Genomic DNA, 20,974 nt, shown 5'->3' on the forward strand with positions numbered 1-20,974 from the left:
TTCTTTGGAGTACAATGTAGATGCTCTGAATGTCAAGTCAAAGGTTATATAATTTAAGTAAAGAAACAAGGATTGAAAAGAAAAGGAAAGCTTTTGGTAAAAGTTTTGTAAAAGTTAAGTGGTTCTTGCTAATATCAGGTTTAGGCTTGATATTAGCATGCCGGTCATGGTCACAAATCTGAGTATCGGGTTTGGGGCGTGACATTTAGCATCTCAAAAACCTACTTTATTAATTTTAACAACTCACTTTACAATACACCCAACATCAATGATTTTATATTTTTTACTACTTCATTAAAAATTTATTATTTTTATTATTTTTTATTCTCAATCTCATCTCTTCCACTACCAACAAACCCACTGCCACCACCGCCCACAGCCATAGCCATAGCCACCACCACCACCCACAACCTCAACCCCTAACCACAACAACAACAACAACAAAAAACCCACAAACCAAAACCACCAAAAACCCAAAAATTGGAACTTTCGCCAGCCATGTTCACCACCACCAGCACCATTGTGGTAGCCACAACCCACTGCAAAAAAACCCAAAACAACCACCATTAGCCCCCACCACCACCATTGTGACAACCACAATCCACAACAAAAAAATCCAAAGTAGAACCACTGTCACAACAACCACCATCATCAACAACCCACCACAAAACTCATTAAAATAGACCAACACTATCAGCCAAAACAACCACCATCAGAATCACAAGTTACCTCCAAATAAAAAATATATATAAAAAAAAAACCCAAACAATCCACCAAGACCACCACCATCGAAAAAAAAAAAAAAAAAAAAACCATAAAACTTCAACACCACCACAGCACCATCACTGCCACCGTGATTTTTCAATTGTTGATGCTGGCGAAAGAAGAAAAGAGAGAAGAAGTAAGACCGGTGAGAGAAAAAGAAAGAAGAAAAGAGAGAAGAAGTCAGACCCGTGAGAGAAAAAGAAAGAAGAAAAGAAAGAAGAAAATAGTGAGAGAGAACAGAGAAGGAATAAAAAAAATATTTTTTTTGTTTACAATCCAGCTACAGTGAGCTGTTATCAATAATAGCTCATTGTAGTTGAATGCTAAAATATTTAGCATTTTGCATCTTTATTGTAGGTACGTTTTTATGATTTGAGGTGTTAAAAATGCTAAAACATAGCATTTAGCATTTAGCATTTTTAACACCTTTGATGAGAATGCTCTAACACCAAGTGACATGCAACAAGTGCAATAAAATCACAAAGCTCTAAGGATTTGTTTGGGATCCGCTTATTTTGTTAAAATTGAAAACTTTTGCTGATAATACTGTAAATAAAGGTAAAAATTAGCTGAAATAATAAAGTGAGACCCATGAATAGTACCAAAAAGTGCAGTGGAACTCATAAATAGTAGCAAAAATAAGTTGAATAGTAAAATAAGCTAGCTTTTTAATTTAGAGCCAAACGCACACTAAGTAAGACTCTACTAACAATTTTTTTAAAAAAAAATTTACAATACTATTTTGATTAAAACTAAATAAGAAGATTTTCAAAAGGTTTTTTTCATTATTTATTTTTATAATTAAATATTATAAATTTTGTTTTCAATAATTATTTAGTTTTACATGATTTGCCCCATGTAACTTGAATTTTTTTTAATATAAAAAATAACCTATTTATTCTTTAAATTCAATATAAATTTATCTTTGCATCACACTAATATAATACTAGTATACTATATATATAATAAAAGTTGTGTTTTACACAATATGGTTTGAACCAGCTATTTGGCTCCACCTTTCCTTTATTATTTTCTCTCTTTAGAATTTACACCGCCTTTATTCTCTCATCTCTTTCTCAAGCAAGCTTGGAAATTAAGAAGGTGACAAATACATTAGAGTTGAAAGAACAGGAAAAATACCACATATATTTAAATTAATTATCAAAGAATAATACAAAGTATCAGTGACCTTCACTTTGGCACTGAGGAAGGACCCCAAACGATGCTAAAAAAGGCATATCCAAAGGTGTTGAACCAATAGAGTTCATTACAAACAAGGACAAATAACTAGACTTTTTCTAATTGACATACATGACATAATGCCATCAACTATTGCCCGAACACTATGGCTTATTTGAAGTAAGAATTTGTTGCAACGGGGATGACCAAGACTATGATATCCATCAGCAAATAGAATTACACATTCAAACACTGGAGCGTTGTATATATTATAATTATATATTTCATACTAGTATAGATAAGACATGGAACTGGTTTTTTTTTTTTTTTTTGATCTCTCAAGTACACTTAACTGATAAAAGTGTACAAAATTCCAAACTAGGTAGTCAAATACGATAAGGTTAGGTTAATATTGATTTGGCTATTGCAACCTTAAGTCACCCTGATAGCTTAATGGTACCAAAATAAAAGCTAATCCACAAAATGCCCTGAACAGCTAAATATTTTTCTATAAAAGCTTACAGATTTCATTAGAAAGATATCCATATATAGGACTCCAGCAACCTTAGCCTAAAATGGATTTTCTTTCACCTTCCCTATATTCTGCCATAGCTGGACTTATTGCTATAATTATTTTCTCCCACTATCTTCTAAAGAGGTCAAGAGTTGGTGTAGCCAAAACAGTACCTATTGCTCCTGGTGCATGGCCTGTAATCAGGGTCGGCTCAATGGTATAAGCCAATGATGCAGCCGCCTAAGGCCCCATGTGAAAAAAAGGCCCCTAAAATTTAACCATAGTATTAATTAAACCAAAATATTAACCAATAAATAAAACAATATTTTCTTATCAAATGAAAAACAAATAAAAAGGATAAAAAAAATGCTATGTTCACAACATTTATACAAAAAATTTTAATAGCATATTGTTAAAGGTTGTTATTGACAGCAAAAAAATAATTTTAGTGGTAAGTTCAACTAAAAAACAAGAAGTAACTTAACACCTAAGATTTGTCATGAAAAATATTACAAATGTAGCACTTCTAAAAGAAAAAAGAAAAGAAAGAAAGCAATTCACAAAAATATTCACAACATTTTTCGCAATAGTCAAGTTAGCAAACTTTTACTAGTTTTCAACTAGATTCACCACTAACATCACTCTTTTACTCACTACTATCAATCTCCCACACCAACAAATGTAAAAAGTTTTGTCAATTTTTTTTGTGTTTATAAACATTTAAAAAAAAAAAAAATTCTACGTGATTCATGTTGATTAATAGTAATTTTATATATGAAACAAGATAACCAATTTTCGCCTTAGGCTCCCAAATGCATCAAGTTGCCACTACAAAAAACGCGGGCTATAGCCGCGTTTACAAAAAACGCGGCTACAGGGGATCTATAGCCGCGTTTTCTAAAAAACGCGGCTATAACTAACCTATAGCTGCGTTTTTAAAACGCGACTATAGGTCCAGTAGAATAATTTTGAATTTGAGGGTGACCTATAGCCACGTTTTGAAAAAACGCCACTATAGCTAACTTAAAACGCAGCTATAGGTCCAATCGAATAATTTTTTAAGGTGGACTTATAGCCGCGTTTTTCAAAAACGCGACTATAGGTAACCAGTAGCTGCGTTTTTCGTGTTTTAAAAAGTGGCTTCAGGTTACCTACAGTCGCATTTTTGAAAAACACGGCTGTAGGTCTAGCTGTATATATTATTTTAAAGGTGACCTATAGCCGCGTTTTTCGTTTTTGAAAAACGCAGCTATAGGTCCTGCCGTAGAAATTTTTTAAAGGCTAACCTATAGCTATGTTTTTGCGATTTAAAAACGCGGCTATAGGTAGCACTTAAAAAAAAAAAAAAAAAAAAAAAATCCTGAAGCTCCCCACGTACACCTCCTTTCCCACCTACACCCCCACTTTCCCACCTACCCCCACATACTCATCTTTTCTTTCTTTTCCCTTTCTTTCTTCATTCTTCAGGTTCTTTGTTCTTTCTTTTTTTTTTTTTTCTTTTTCTTTCTTCCTTCTTCACATCTGGGTAACTCTTTCTTCTTCTTTTTTTATTTTTTTCTTCCTTCTTCACATCTAGGTAACTCTTTTCCTTTTTTTTTCCTTCCTTCTTCACATCCAGGTAACTCTTTTCTCTTTTCTTTTCTTTTTTTTTTTTTCCTTTTTCTTTCTTCCTTCACATCTGGGTACGTAACTTTTTTTTTTTTTTCCCTTTTCCTTTCTTCCTTCTTCACAGGTTTGTGTTCTTTTGTGTTTCTGAGCTTGTGCTTTTGTTTTCCTGAATCGAATTAGTGTTAGATTTGGTTGGTTTTGTTGAATGAGAGGAGATTCATGGGTTTGTGTTGTTATATTTTGGAGCATGTTGTGTTTGATTTTGAATTTTTTGGGTGTGTTTGTATTGTGAGTATGTTGTGTTTGATTTTTAATTTTCTGGGTGCATGTGTTTGTATTGTGAGTATGTTGTGTTTGATTTAGAATTTTCTAGGTGTATTTGTATTGCGAGTATGTTGTATTTGATTTTGAATTTTTTGGATTTGTGTTTGATTTTGAATTTTTTGGATTTATGTTTAATTTTGAATTTTTTATTTTTGAATTTTGAATTTTCTGGGGGGAAAAAAAAAACCAGAATTTTTTTTTTTTTTTTTTGAAAAACCTATAGTCGCATTTTCAGACGTGGCTTAAAGTTGGTCTGTAGCTGCGTTTTCTAAAAACGCAGCTATAGGTCTCAACCTATAGCCACAGTTAAGAAACGCGGCTATAGGGCAGACCTTTAGCTGCGGTTACAAAAACGCGGCTATAGGCCTATTGCTGCACTGCTTAGGCCACGTTTGTAAACGCGGCTATAGGAAACGCGGCTCTATCCTATAGCCGCATTTTTGGGGTCTATAGTTGCGTTTTTTAAACACGGCTACAGACCCATTTTTTTGTAGTGTGCCCCTGCCTGTAATTGGTCACCTCCCTCTGTTAGGGGGAACCCAACCTCCTCACCTAACTTTGGGAGCCATGGCTGACAAGTACGGACCACTTTTTACTATCAAGCTTGGATTGCATCCAGCTTTGGTGGTGAGCAGCTGGGACATGGCCAAAGAGTGCTTCACCACCAACGACATGGCCGTGTCATCGCGACCCAATTTAGTAGCTGCAAAACACATGGGCTATAACTATGACATGTTTGCATTTGCACCCCATGGTCCCTACTGGCGTGAATTGCATAAAATAATCACGTTAGAGCTACTATCAACCCGTCGGCTTGACCAACTTGCCTATATTTGAGTCTCTGAAGTTGAGATGTTCTTGAAAGGTCTATACAAACTTTGGACCAAGGAAAAGAACGGGCCAGGCCAAATTTTAGTGGAGTTGAAGCAATGGTTTAGGGACATGAGTCTCAACGTGATTCTTAGAATGATTGCTGGAAAGCGGTACTTTGGTGTTAATCATGATGTTGTTCATGAAAAAGAGGCACGGTGCTGCCAAAAGGCGGTGCGGGATTTCTTTAATTTACTGGGTTCGTTTGTGGTGTCGGATGCAATTCCATATCTTAGGTGGTTGGATTTGGGTGGACATGAAAAGGCCATGAAGAGAACTGCAAGAGAGATTGACAACATTCTTGGGGAATGGTTGGAAGAGCATAAGCGAAAGAGAGTCTCCGGTAAAACTAAAGAGCAAGATTTCATGGACGTAATGCTTTCAGTCACTGATGGAGCAGACCTAGGAGGTTATGATCTTGACACAGTCAAAAAAGCCACATGTTTGGTATGCGTGCTTCCTCTCTTAAAAAAGAGAAAATAATAATATGTCTAAATACACAATAAATTTCACATGATTGATGCATGATAAAAGAGATATCATAGCAATCAAGAAAGTATTTTTGCACAAATCACTTTCTATCACATTAAAAATGTGAAAAAATTCCCATAAAAAAAAATGTGAAAACATTTATGAAATTTGTCATGCCTATAGTATTGTTGTGTTTTTAAACTACTAAAACGATATGTATTGCTTTGTTTCACTGTATCATTTGGACATGAATAACAATTTTCATTTTGCAGAATATGATCACTGGTGGAAATGACACCATTGTAGTAACCTTAACTTGGGCAATATCACTATTGTTGAATAACTGCCATGTATTGAAAAAGGCCCAAGATGAGCTTGATGACCAAGTGGCAAGGAAAGAATTGCAAACGAGTCGGACTTAAATAAGTAGGTGTACCTCCAAGCCATAGTTAAAGAGACTTTAAGTTTGTATCCCGGGGCACCACTATCAGGACCACGTGAATTCACCGAGGACTGCACCATAGGTGGTTACCATGTCCCAAAAGGCACTCGACTAATCCCAAACCTTTGGAAAATCCAAACAAACCATCACAAATGGTCAGACCCACTAAAGTTCAAGCCGGAAAGATTTCTCACCACCCACAAGGATGTAGATTTTAAGGGGCAAAACTTTGAGTTTATCCCATTTGGAAGTGGTAGAAGAATATGCCCTGGAGCATCTTTTGGAGTTCAAATGGTGCACTTAGCACTTGCTAGTTTTTTACACATGTATGACATTTCTACTCCCTCGAATGTAAAGGTTGATATGACTGAGAGCTTTGGACTCACAAACTTAAAAGCCACCCCACTTGAAGTTCTCATCACACCACACCTGCACCTCACGAGCTCACTACAACAAAATGTATTTTTAGTGACGAAAAAATTCGTCACTAAAAGTCCAGTTTTTCGTCACTAAGGACCTTTTAGTGACGAAATTGGACTTTTAGTGACGAAACTCATTTTGTCACTTAGCCTTGTCACTAAAAGTCTTGGTGACAAAAAATTTGATCACTAAAAGTTCGATTTGATTTTTTTTTTTAAAAAAACTTTTAGTGACGAAAACATTTCGTCACTAAATGTTTTCCTCACTAAAACTATGTTCGGGTTTTTTCGTCACTAAAACTATTTTTAAGAAAATCCAGACACATATAGTGACGAAAATTTTCGTCACTAAAACCATTTCTTACAAAATTTTGCTATATTTAGTGATGAAATTTTCGTCACTAAAACAATTTTTTGTTGCTATATTTGTGACGAAAAAATTTGTCACTAAAACTTATTTTTTGTTTTTATTTTTTTCATGGCTTTGATATTAACCTGTAACTTGTCATTACATTATTAAAACATCACATTTGAATAACACATTTATTTCAACAACACATTTATAAAAAGAGATCCATACATTCTACAAGTAAAAAATAAAACAAGTATCCAATTCAAACTCCTTCCATACAATAATTGTTTGCAACATATACAATAACTCAAGATGTTTTATAATAATACAAAAAGTGTAGCATAATATAACTAGAACTAACGGAAGATGTCCTCATATGTCTTCAAGGTAATGCCAAAAGTAAATCTCCAAAAAACCACCAATAAGAAATCTGCACAAATATAAAAACAATACTACATTAAAATCGTAAAGTAAAAACATTAACTATGTTATAAAAAACATTTCTAACAATACATTAAGAGTAGTCACACCATGTAGTGTAGGTCAATTGCTAAAATAAAGTATTAACCAAAAAGTGTTTTAACTTGAAGTTGAACCACCCACATAGGTAAGAGCGTCATCATAACCTTTGCTCCTCAAAAAGTTAAGAATATTCTATTGGACCTCTTCTTGCTTAGCTCGTACCTCTTGGTCCCTAGCTCGCTCCTTTTGGTCCCTAGCTCTTGCCTCTTTGAGCTCAATTATCTCATTTTCTAGCCGTTGAATATTCTCCACCGAGGAATTAGATAAGGTGGTGGTTACTAGAGAAGAGGAAGGTCTCATGCCAAGTCCTTTTACAATACTGGACTTCTTCTTAAAAACCAAGTTTGAGATCTCCTCTTGTGTAAGGGGAATTGCATTAAGATCTTGACAATGTTCCTTTTACACTTTGAGAATATTTTCCTATCATTTAAAAGAGAGAAAGAAACAATCACAACATTAATACTATATATGTTATAGCTATACAAACATGATAGAACTAGGCTTGTTAAATTTTTTTTTTTTTAAGGATCGAAATGATAGAACTAGGCCTGTTAAATTTATCACCCCGTAAATGGGATCAAATCCACAGTTCTTCCAAGTCCATGGCGTTACTTGTTTTCTTGTATAGAATATGTATGAGTACATAGCTAGTCTTCATGATTTCCATTAGTTAGTGAACCAGTTAGGTACTCAAAAAAAAAAAAAAAAAGTTAGGCACATGAAATTTTTACTTGCCCTTTGTGTAATGGTGTTCAAAAAAAAAAAAACAGCAACAAAAATTTCTATACATAATCTACTTCTTTACACAAAACAGGTTGCAATTTTCACAAAGCAGGTGAGTCCAAATAGTACAGTTAGTTTACATTAAACCATAAATGCCAATTACTTCAAATTTTCTTCACATCAAGCAAAATGAGCGTGTCCATTTAGAATGTATAAGACCAACCTTTCCAAATCTAAGAATTTATGCCAACACAGAAGTCAAAACTCTTAATTAGCTTTGCTGTGTACATGAAATCATTTTCACATGATACCACAGAATTCATGTTAGAGTATATAGAAACTATAATGGCCAATCACCATAAAACATTTATCAAATAAGCTGAGTCTCAAGAAGCAAAGCAAAGTGAATTCACATTGTAATATCACGAAATGTGTGTATGGTCAGGATCAAGTATATGATGAAATCTACAACACATGCATTTTCTGGTCTATTGCCATTTCTAAAGTCTCTCCAAAATAGAGGATAAGGTTGCCTGTTTATTGTCTTGTTGAGGCAACTATAAGTAAACAGGTTCCACAGATTATTCTTAAAGTCCAAAATGCTAATTAAAAACTATTTTCAAAAGAAAAAGAAAAGGCTCCTTGAACGGTCATTAAGTAGACAAGAGTGCAAGTAACATCTACTCAGTAGCATCGTGAAATATTTTTTTATTTAAAATGTATTACTCAACTTTGTTTCACTACATTTTTCACAATGAGCTTTAGTTCAAATGGCACCCCTTCCCCTTCTACAAGCAACATGCAGGGTGAGGCTATGGATTCAAGATCTACCAGGTGCAAATGTAATTACCAATTGTGTCACTACAAATTTGGCAATGTACTAACCCTCGGGCACTAACGACTTCAGCTTCACCCATTGCTCCAAAAGTTAAGCGTCCACCAGCGCCACATACTCTAACAAGTCTTGGTTTTCTTATACATTAGAGCTGCTAATTCAGCCTGTAAAGACCAAAAAAAAAAAAAAAAAAAAAAGATCTTTGAAGCAGTTACTGAAAACTGAGTTAGACAATTTGTAGCCATACTGAAAACTGACCCATCTTGGCATCCACATTAAATAGCTTAGAACCCTAATTATACTGAGAAGGCATCCTTTAAACAAAACTAAATGTTGCAAAAAAAGTTCAATTATTAGATGTCAGCCAATAGAAACCAAAAGGTAGTGTCTACTCTCTTTTTTGATGACGAAAAGGTTGTATCTCTCACTCTCTCTCTCTCTCAATACACCTAGATGCTAAACTAACAGGGCTATTAAAAGACAAAATGAGCTCAAATCCCATTATAACAGGCTAATCAGAGTCATTCACCTCTAGCAAATTGAATTCAAAAAAATATAATAAAATGTGTTCAACAAAATAAATTTTTAATAAGATTTAATTTTAAAGACCTTCACAGCTTCTACCATCCTTTGCCAAGCAGAAACAGTCACCTGCAATACGTAAATAATATTTGTATACTCCAAAAAAGAACAATGTCTTGTAAGAGGAAGAAACTCAAATAATTACAACAATTAATTTTAATTAATATAAAAGGTACAATACCATCAGTATCTTGTTGGTAGACAGCAATCTCTAACGCAAAAAAGGGATCTTTAAATTGGGATGATTCCTCAAGAGCTGTATCCAACATTAATATATATAAAATCAATCACATAAACTTTTTTTTTTTTTTAATAAGAAATCAATCACATAAATTTTTTTTTAAAAATATTCCTCTTCTTTTTTACTATAGTCTAACTTTGGTGACACCAAGGAGCAGGGCTAAATACAACAATCTCTTGAAGGGGCAAAATTTGCTCAAACCCTTAAGAGTTTGTGAGAGTACCTAGGAAATAAAATCATAAATGAAGGAAAGATTCAGCTCCTAAGGAAATTTACTACCTCCTAAGGAAAGATTCAGCTCCTAAATGAAGGAAATAAAATCATAAATACCTATTTCTGAGAGTATCCAGGATATAATCAAACCAGCATCCATCAAGTTCTTTACGAAGGCGTTCACGAGACTGCTCATATGAAGTCTGTCAATGAAAACTAAAAAATATAGAACTTTAGATAGTTTGAGACATTAAAATCATGTGAATTGCATGAAAAATATCAATGCAAAAGAATGTGGCAATGATCTCTATTTATTTCAGCATGTGACAAACTCCCATGATTGATAACCAAATGCAAGATGAGTCCTGAGTCCTGAGTTTTGAGTCCTAAATCTGAACATTATACAATAACAACAAACAAAGCCTTTGTCCCAAAATTTTGAAAAAAACAACTATGGATCCTCAACCAAGCTCAAAACAAGATTACACATGCAAATTCCCAATACATAACAAGATGGCAAAATCAGTGATAATCCAAAATCCAGACCAATTAATTTTTCCCTTTAAAAAGGTAATTCTTCAATTGAATCAACCAATCTACCAACTGCAATGGACTCCCCCACCAAAAAAAAGGGCTGACCCAACAGCACCCTTACATTTACTACACTAATTACCCATCAATCAAACTCAAAAGACAAGCCAATCAAAAGTATCCCAATACATACAAATCATTGCAAGCACACCCAGAAACGTTGATTGAATCAGATCCAACAATAAAACAAGAATTTAACAAAAACCTAGAAACACAAAAGCGAAAAAACACAAATAGAAATAATAATAATAAAAAAAACGAAGTGGGTCTGATTTTGGTACCTAAAAAATTGTCCTAGATTTGTACAGGGGAGATCTGAGTGAAGGGAGGGTGAGATTAATGTCTATAAGAGGAAATAAATGGTGGAGAGAGCAAGAGAAACACTGTCTTCACTTCCTAGTATTCCAGATTTTTTTTTCAACTTCACACAACTATGACTAAGCTTGTTCTTTGGACAAAGTTTAATAGCCAACCAACCAGGTTGATATTGGAACTGAAAATCAAAACCATTATTAAAAATTTGAATATTAAGTACATACCTTCAAGATAAAACAGCGGGAGGTTCAAGACAGCGCTGCCTTCCAGGAGGGCACCAATACACATGTATACATAAAACACAAAAACAATATGCATAACTGCGATCACTTCAAGTCCAAATTTCTATTTATTTCCTTTTACCCAATTTCCCAGTAACCAAAAAAAAATGAAAGCCAACAACTTTAAATTGGGATGATTCCTCAAGAGCTGTATCCAACATTAACATATATAAAATCAATCACATAAACTTTTTTTTTTTAAAAAAGAATTTTCTTACCTTATTATTGATGTGAAATAATATGAACACAGTTAATATGAAATAATCAGAATGCTTTAAAAAATAATAATAAAGATCAAAATTTCAAAGTTTAAAAATTCCAATTTTTTTTTTCTTTTCTAAGAGTTAAAAGTTCAACTTGTTCTCTCATACATCAAAACCACTTATAACAAGCATCAATTATCAACTCACTATTGCCAGATTAGGACAAAACTCATCTTTCATTTCTTTTCTTTTTCTTTTTCTTTTTTTTTTTTAAATTCAAAATTATGAATCTGAAATTAAAAAAACCACTAAGCACCTGATTTGCCGACTCGGCCTCCAAAAAGCGTCGCCGACGATAGGCCCGGTCTTGGCTTCGTTTAGATCGGAGCACGTTGGTGGGTTTTGGTTATGGCAGCTGGGATCGACAACTTAGAGGAGAATCGGTGCGAGGAATTGGTGGATGAGAAAGAGCGCTTACTAGAAGTGATAGAAAGGATCGTTTCAGAAAGTGGCAAAATTTGTTAATTCTATTTTGTTATTGTTGGATTCTCGTCTATCTTAGACACATTGATTTGTGAAGCAGCAAAGTCCAGAAACAGAACTAGAATTTCTGAAGATTCAAATTAGATACCAAGGAAACTCCACCCTGATTAAAAGACAGACAATACTCTCTGCCAAACCTTGATGTACCAATAAAGGTTGGGTTCAAACTGTTATGTTGTAAGGCTATTGTAATCTCAATGCAGTATATTTAAGTAATGATAGTTGTTAAATCTCTAGAATTCTCATAATGACTGAGGTGCAGAATAAAGATTTTAAAGCATTATCATTGCCAGCTATTAATGGGATTATGCTTTCTAAGTGTCTGTTTGGCAGTGAGAGAACTGACTCCTTTGTCAATAATTATGTTTTTTACATTCTGGAATATTAGACTTTTTCTCCAGGCCCAAAGTAGTAGAAACTCATATATCTTCATTTAATTTTGATAGGTCACCTTCCACACCCCCAAAATCCATTTTGCTGGCACTATGATAAATACAAAGCAATACAAGTTTCTTCTTTCCTCATACTGTCCTTATATGATGATGACATTATATTAGCTAGAAATGATATGGAGATAATTGTTCTTCTACTTTTGAGATAATAAAGGACATGGGCGTGGCAAACTATGTGCTGGGAGTTAAAAGATTGAGAGATCGCTTCTAGACTTGTTTCTCTCTCTGTCTGTCTGTTTGTCTCAAGAGAATTACACTAAGAAGATTTTAGAGCAATTCTGTATGCACAACTGGGAAATACTCTTGAGCCTTGATTATTTTATTGCTCTAAAAGCATGATTCATGGATTACTATGTAAGGGGGACTTACCACCTAAAGACCCTGGACGGGCAGAAACTATCCCATAAATGGAATCTTAAACATTTGAAAAGGTACTACAAGAAGGAATGCACTTTGAATTTTTCTAGCTGAATTTTTTTTTTTTTTTTTTTTCAATCAATGAAAATGGCCTCTCAATTTCAGAATATTTTTATCGAAATTCCAAACATGGTTACGTCCCTAACAAACAAAATCATAGTCCAAATGAAGGACCAAAGTCCTATTAAAGGGCACATATTATCCTAAGTCTCTAGAGACGAAGGTATTATCATCCAAATGAAGGATTAAAATCCTTGCTGAAGGGCAACAATTATCCTAAGTGTAAGGTTGAATTTATTCAACCATCTAATTGGCTTTATTCCGTGCCAAATTTGCTTGTAATTCAGCATTTAGTAACCCTGTATTTAGGTGGGTTTGTTGTAAGGGTAGTGAGTGAGATAGAGTGAAGTTTGCTCAAGAGTGTGCAAGAAAACAGAGTGTCGCGGCTGGGACTCGCGGGTGGACTCGCGGCTGCAAGCCGCCAGAAGCTGCACACGTGCCAAGCATGCTGGAAGATGAACAGTCATGCTAGCTGGAGCACTACAGGACAAAACAGGACAACTGGCCATACGGTTAACTCGCGACTTGGTCAAGCCGCGAGGTCAAGCCGCGAGCCACCCCTGTTTTGGAAAAACCTGACGTTTCACATTCCTCTCCACTCCAGTATAAATACCCCTTTAACCCACGATTGAAAGAGGGCTTCCAGAGAGAATTTTGAGAGAGAAACCCTAAAGAAAAACAAGATTGTTTCACACACAATCTATACCTTAGAGTCTCTTCAAATTCCCTTACTCTCTTCCTCTCCATTGTCAAAACCTTGAGAGGCATTATACCAAACCTGGTTCTCACCATTATCATCTCTGTGAGACAGTCGTTTGGAGTTCTGGGAAGCAGTTAGGAAGGAGTCAATCTTCATTGGTTGATGCTATGGTCTAGTAGCGGAATCCGGGAAGCTAGAAAAGAAAAAGGTTCGGCGCAACCTCGTTGGAGCAAGAAGCTTGGAGGGCTTAGGTGCACTGGGTAGATTAGGCTTGGAGGGTCTATTGCTGTCCTTGTATCCCAACTGTATTTTCTAGTGGATTGATTACCGCTTGGAGGGCGGCGGAGAGGTTTTTCGCCGAGGTCTTCGGTTTCCTCTTCGATAACACATCGGGTGTTATCTTTGTGTTTGCATCTTCCTTCCTCTCTATCTCTGCCTTTACATTATCTGCTGTGGTTTTATTTTGTTATGGCTTAGATAGTTGTTTAACCAATTTCATATTATAGCATATGTTAAGTTTCCGCACACTAGTTGTTTGACATATTGCTTGTGTTGGTTAAGTTGGTTTTTGGGGGTCTAAACGTTCAAAAGTGTTTTTGTACACGTTTTTGAACTTTCAATTGGTATCAGAGCCAGGTTCACTGCTGTTGGTTTCATTACCATTGTGTGATCCTTGACTCCCTTTTGAGATGAATAGGTCTCAATCCCTTAATGCACCTCCATATTTTGATGGTAGTAATTATGCTTTTTGGAAGGTTCGTATGAGAGCTTTTCTGTGTTCTATTGATGAATCCGTTTGGGATGCTGTTGAGATTGGTTGGACCAAACCTGAGGCAGCCAAATCCACATGGGATAAGGCAGCACTTGCTGCATCTAATGCTAACAGTAAAGCACTCAATGCTATTTTCTGTGGTGTGTCTCCAGATGAATTTCACAGGATTTCTCATATTACCATTGCCAAAGAAGCATGGGAAATTCTGGAAACAACTTATGAAGGCACGAAGAAAGTGAAAGACACCAAGTTACAAATGCTGACCACTCGGTTTGAGGAGCTCAAAATGAGTGAGGATGAGTCTTTTGACTCTTTCTATGGGAAACTAAATGAGGTGGTTGTCAGTAAGTTTAACTTGGGGGAGAAAACGGAAGACTCAAAGATTGTAAGGAAGATCCTTCGATCATTGCCGGAAAGTTTTCGTGCTAAAGTGACAGCCATTGAAGAGAGCAAGGATCTTGACGACATCAAAGTACAGGAGCTGGTTGGTTCTCTGCAGACTTATGAGATGTCGCTGCCCAATCAACGGAAGAGTAAATCCCTTGCTCTAAAGACCATTAATGAGAAGGTGGAAGATCAAGACTCATCGGGAGAAGATGTGGTTGACAAAGATGTAGCCTATCTTGTTAAAAATTTCAGAAAGTTTTTGAAATTCAAAAATAATGGCAAATTTGATGATAAGAGAAAATTCCAAAATTCTGGAAGGGAGAAGAGGGATTTCAAAAAGAAAGATGGAAAAGAATCCCAATCCACACAAGGTGTCACTTGTTTTGAATGTAACGGGCATGGACACTTTAAGAAGGAATGTCCTAATTATTTGAAATCGAAAGGCAAGGTGTATGCCACGACCTTGAGTGACTCAGACTCGTCTGACTCTGAATCTGAAGAGAGTTGTGATGGAGAAGGGAACTATTCAGCTTTCATGACTATTGCTCATGTTGAGTCTTCGGATGAGTTGAATATGCTTGTACAAGACCTTGGAGAACATAGTGATGATGAATCACTAGGAATTGTTGAAGAATCAGAAGCTGAAGAAGAAGAAGAAAGCACAGCAAATCTTCAAGAGAATTATAACTCACTCTTGGAGAAGTCGGGTGAATACACAAGGGTGGCCAAGGCTGCTGTGAGAAAAATGAAGAAGGCTGAGGAGGACTACAAAAGTCTCCTAATTCGATATAGGGAGGCCAAATGTGAGATAGAAACACTAAATGGTGAGTTGTCCGAAACTTACACTAAAGTGAGATTTCTTGAGAATGAGGTTGTGCAAGCAAATGCTAAAATAGAGAGGGTCACCACCAAGAAGCTAGATGATGTTATATCTTCTCAAAAGAGCTTTTCAGACAAATCCGGACTGGGATATACCGGAGGAAGTAGTTCATCTGGAAATGTCACTAAAGAAGTGAAGTTTGTAAAGGCCAAAGATCCAGTTGTAGCTGACCTTACTGGTGTGAAGCTCGAGGTGGAGGAGAAGAAGAATGTGGTGGACCAACGGATGCTGAATCATCGTAATCAGTCTGTGGGAAGGTCTGAATCTCGTGCCAAGTCACGTCCACGACCACAAAGAGGTCCTAGAGGAACGTATGTGTGCCATTATTGCGGACTTCAAGGGCACACTCGACCAAATTGCCAAAAGCTGAGAGCAAAGAACAGTGCAACTCCTCAAAGGTCAGGAGGACCCAGAATTGATAGGAGAACTTGGGCAGGTGATCAATCTAGAGAGCAAAATGGAGATCCCGGAATGATGAACGTGATGAAGATGATTGGTGCATTCACCAACTGCTTGGAAAGCTTCTCACGAAGACTGGTCATGTCTCCATTCAAAAAGGCTGCTGTGAAAGGAGGTTCTTCCAAAGGGAAGGAACCCGTAATTGATGTTGATGAAGACACACCTCTTCCGAAAGTGACTCGCTCTTCATCACAGCGATTCGATCCCAATAAGTTCAGATCATATGCAGCCTATCAGTCATATGAGAATTTTTTTCTTCATGCCACACCATTACTAGAGAGAGCTGTGGATCTGCCCTCACTTCATAACACTGACATTCCGCAATGGTTTGCACACAAGGATTGGAATTACCTTCTCTCTGATCCGGATATCGTGTATGAAGAGTTGGTTAAAGAATTTTATGCTAACGCAATTGTGGAAGGAGATGAACTTAAGTGTTGGGTTCGGCAAAGGAGCTTTTCTGTCTCTCCTACATACCTAGCGGAAATTCTTCACATCAACAGACCCATTTTTCGACATTCACCGGTCTATGATGATCTATGTCCTGATGAGGAGCTTCTCAAACAAAGTCTTGGTCCAGACTTGGAGTTCTCACCTAATGGCAAATCCATCAGTGTTTCCTCCCTTTCTCCGAAACTGAGAGTGCTTACAATTGTGATGTTTCACAATTTGTACCCTTTATCAAGTACTGGGTATATGAACCTTGGACGTGCTTTGTTTCTTCATGATCTAATCTCTGATGAAGAAATCGACATTTGTGCTCATATCTTTCATGTTCTGCGCAAAACGGTTCTTCGAAGTGAGTCTCGGATATGCATTCCTTTCTGCAGTCTCATTTCACGGATCTTGAAGCTCAAGGGAATTTATCCAACGACTGATGAGTCTCCTCTCCCAAAACCGAGTCCAATCAACATGCGTACATACAATGCAAGTGTTGGACATAGTCGGAAGAGGGCCAAACCAGAAACTTCTGCATCTCACAGTGACTCTCAGTTCAGCAATCTCTCCCTCGATGAGAAACTTGATCGCATTGTCTCCTCTGTCCACGAGTTGAATACAAAGATGTCTGGACTCACTGCTTCTCTACACCATCAAAGCAACCGATGGGATATGAAGTTTACTTCTCTTCAAACTCAATTGGATCAAATTCAGAGAAAGCTAGAAGAGGATGACTAGCCTATTCCATGACAAAAAGGGGGAGTGATAGGCATAATCAGAGGGGGAGGATATTACCCTAAGGGGGAGCGTCTTTATCTAAGGGGGAGTGTCTTTATTTTTTTCAGTTTCATTTTTCTCTTTAAGTTGATATATTGTGTTTTGTAAAACTGTTATTCAGGATATTCTGTGTGTTTGTACCCATATGCTTTTGTAAGCTTTTAGGGTTTATGGTTTATGCATAGTTTGTAGGCTTTATGGTATGTACCTTGCTTAAGTGCAGCCTTTATGCTTTGTTGAAATCGGTACTTTAATCTAAATGTTCTGCATTTTGGTTTATGTACTGTCACTCTTGTGCCCTTGTAGGATTGTTCCTAGATGCATATGCCTTGTGTGCTATGCATTGGTTGAGTGTTGAGCATACAAGTGTCTTGCCTTGTGCTTGTTAACTTGTATGTCCTTGTGTTCATTCCAAGTGTGAATGAGCACTGTGATCACTTCCTTGTGGTGTTCACTTGGTTGATCAAGCCATGGTTTGTTTATTAACTCCATCTTTGCTTGATCACATTTTGCCTGTTTCATATGCATTTATAATTTTCTGCTTACAATGATCATGGTGTATTGTTGTGTTTCAGGAGTATTATGTTCATATGATTCAAGTGCTTCACAGCTTCTAGAGTTAGGTGTGAGTGAGTTTTGTTCAACTGTTCCCAACTCACATGTTAAGTCTAGAGTCTGTTTTAGGGTTTTGTCACGGAATAGCCAAAGGGGGAGATTGTAAGGTTGAATTTATTCAACCATCTAATTGGCTTTATTCCGTGCCAAATTTGCTTGTAATTCAGCATTTAGTATCCCTGTATTTAGGTGGGTTTGTTGTAAGGGTAGTGAGTGAGATAGAGTGAAGTTTGCTCAAGAGTGTGCAAGAAAACAGAGTGTCGCGGTTGGGACTCGCGGGTGGACTCGCGGCTGCAAGCCGCCAGAAGCTGCACACGTGCCAAGCATGCTGGAAGATGAACAGTCATGCTAGCTGGAGCACTACAGGACAAAACAGGACAACTGGCCATACGGTTAACTCGCGACTGGATCTCGCGACTTGGTCAAGCCACGAGGTCAAGCCGCGAGCCACCCCTGTTTTGGAAAAACCTGACGTTTCACATTCCTCTCCACTCCAGTATAAATACCCCTTTAACCCACGATTGAAAGAGGGCTTCCAGAGAGAATTTTGAGAGAGAAACCCTAAAGAAAAACAAGATTGTTTCACACACAATCTATACCTTAGAGTCTCTTCAAATTCCCTTACTCTCTTCCTCTCCATTGTCAAAACCTTGAGAGGCATTATACCAAACCTGGTTCTCACCATTATCATCTCTGTGAGACAGTCGTTTGGAGTTCTGGGAAGCAGTTAGGAAGGAGCCAATCTTCATTGGTTGATGCTATGGTCTAGTAGCGGAATCCGGGAAGCTAGAAAAGAAAAAGGTTCGGCGCAACCTCGTTGGAGCAAGAAGCTTGGAGGGCTTAGGTGCACTGGGTAGATTAGGCTTGGAGGGTCTATTACTGTCCTTGTATCCCAACTGTATTTTCTAGTGGATTGATTACCGCTTGGAGGGCGGCGGAGAGGTTTTTCGCCGAGGTCTTCGGTTTCCTCTTCGATAACACATCGGGTGTTATCTTTGTGTTTGCATCTTCCTTCCTCTCTATCTCTGCCTTTACATTATCTGCTGTGGTTTTATTTTGTTATGGCTTAGATAGTTGTTTAACCAATTTCATATTATAGCATATGTTAAGTTTCCGCACACTAGTTGTTTGACATATTGCTTGTGTTGGTTAAGTTGGTTTTTGGGGGTCTAAACGTTCAAAAATGTTTTTGTACACGTTTTTGAACTTTCACTAAGTCTCTAAAGACGGAGGTATCATCGGTCAAATGAAAGACAAAAGTGAAGGGAAAAAATTATCCTCAGCCAGCGAAGGGCAAAAATCATGCTAAGTCTCTTGTCAAGCTGTTGACACCGAATTTTGACGCTAACCCCTACGAATGGAGTCTTGGCAATACAAATGGAAAATTTTGCAAAATAGCATAATTTTAGGAAAAAATAGCTAACTACAACTTGACCAAACTTATTTAGTTATGCAGCACTTTTTTGGAATTGAGTTCCAAGTGAAACTCGAGTTATATGAAAATGAATGAAAAACATCAAATAAAACAATTATAACAATTAAAGAAACTACATTAAGAAATCATGTAAATCATATTAAGCGACCACAGCACACCCTTGGTGCAATAGTCACTCCAAAAGTATAAGTGCTTGTGAGGTGTGGGAGGAGCAAGGGTCAGAGTTCAAGTTTTCAGGAGAAAGCACACACATATACACTTAGATTAGGTTAGAGTAAAATTTATATCTTGTATTAAAAAAAAAAATCATATTAAGCAAAAAAGGAGTTCATGGAAAGAACACTCACTTTGCTTAGGATCATGAGTTTGAGGTTATTTAACTGACCCTTCAATGCCTACAATATTGAGATTAGATAGAGAACAAAGGAAAATAGAGCACAACAATTCTTAGATAATCACAACTCAATAACAACTTTAATTAAAAATATTTTGTAAAACCAATTAGAAAACAAGTTTCAGCTTTAGAATCAATGCTAGAAAGAAATTTTTTAAACTTAGAAAAACGTGCAAAGGTGTTGTGGTGAGTTTAGAAAAGATGGAGGCACTTTTTCTAGATAGGATTTGGATTGGAGGCATAATATGAGTGTGTGTATTTGTAAACTAGGGTTTCCAAGGTCTTTTAGAGGCTTTTGGACGTTCCTAAGGGTATGAGGGGTAGCCTAACCCAAAGATTGATATTTTGGACCCCTAAATATGAAAATACACAATTCTAGAATTGAAGGCGCACACGCGTGTTTGCCATTTGTGGATGAAAAGTTATGATCAAAAGAGTGAGCATTTTCCGCATTGTTTTCAAAGTGATTTGAGCATTTTCAAAGTGTAGAACCATTATTAATCTTTTCGAGTCCATTGATATTAAATTAAAAGAACACACACTTCAATCAATCTAACCATACCCTGCCTCTTTGTCACCAAAAAAAAAAACAATATCTTATGCAACATATTGATGCAATATTCTTCTTATATGTTTTTAACACTCCATTTGTTCAACTGTAAAATATTTTTCAGAAAACATTTTCAAAACCGAGATTAAAGAGATTAGAACAGTTCATCAAAGAGATCTCCACTTGCTTGGAGTTTCTCGAGTTGGGTTTTTGGAGGTTGGATTGTGGCGGAGCCGCTTTTGGTGGATCAGATTGTGGCGGATCTTGTGATTAGATGGCTTGGGTTGATGTATTTTGGGTATGGTTTGGGTTTGTCCATGGTGGAGGGGTGATGGTAGCTTGACCGACAACGTGGGTGGGTTATTTGATGGATTTCGGGTATGGGTTTCGTTTGTCAGTGATGGTAGCCTACTAGCTTGACAGAAGGCTTGGGTTTGATGCTTCAAAAGCACCAAATAGACCAAATTTTTCTCTGATTTGGTTCGACTTGCACTCATCCAGTAGGCTTAGAGACAGTAAAATGTTTTTACATTCTTACTAAGAAACAAACTCTTGAAAGTGATTTCCTTAGCATTTTCATTTAAACAACCAAACATTGTAAAATGAAAATGTTTTATTGAAGATATTTTTAGTGCAATATATTTT

At 36.6% G+C, this 20,974-nt stretch overlaps 1 protein-coding gene and 1 pseudogene across 13 annotated transcripts; one reads left to right on the forward strand and one right to left on the reverse strand.

The window, feature by feature from the left end:
* The first annotated feature begins 4,877 nt into the window (after positions 1 to 4,877).
* On the forward strand, positions 4,878 to 6,754 carry LOC126708541 (cytochrome P450 CYP82D47-like; annotated as a pseudogene).
* A 397-nt stretch (positions 6,755 to 7,151) lies between these two features.
* On the reverse strand, positions 7,152 to 12,588 carry LOC126709669 (uncharacterized). 13 transcript variants are annotated; one of them, XR_007649462.1, is made up of 8 exons: positions 11,767 to 12,588; positions 11,191 to 11,225; positions 10,178 to 10,263; positions 9,788 to 9,862; positions 9,634 to 9,675; positions 8,921 to 9,188; positions 7,513 to 7,886; positions 7,152 to 7,374 (listed from the first exon to the last, which is right to left on the reverse strand). XR_007649462.1 is itself a non-coding variant. In XM_050409988.1 (5 exons), the coding sequence occupies exons 1-5, from the start codon at positions 11,282 to 11,284 to the stop codon at positions 9,184 to 9,186; spliced, it is 315 nt and encodes a 104-aa protein (XP_050265945.1). In that variant the 5' UTR covers positions 11,285 to 11,757; the 3' UTR covers positions 8,815 to 9,183. The 13 variants fall into 13 exon arrangements, 2 of the variants coding, with proteins under 2 accessions (XP_050265945.1, XP_050265944.1); XR_007649461.1 differs by having other exon boundaries at positions 11,191 to 11,229; XR_007649457.1 differs by having other exon boundaries at positions 10,178 to 10,276; positions 11,767 to 12,586.
* Positions 12,589 to 20,974: the final 8,386 nt, after the last annotated feature.

This window comes from Quercus robur, chromosome 12, assembly GCF_932294415.1.
Source record: "Quercus robur chromosome 12, dhQueRobu3.1, whole genome shotgun sequence".
NCBI lineage: Eukaryota > Viridiplantae > Streptophyta > Magnoliopsida > Fagales > Fagaceae > Quercus > Quercus robur.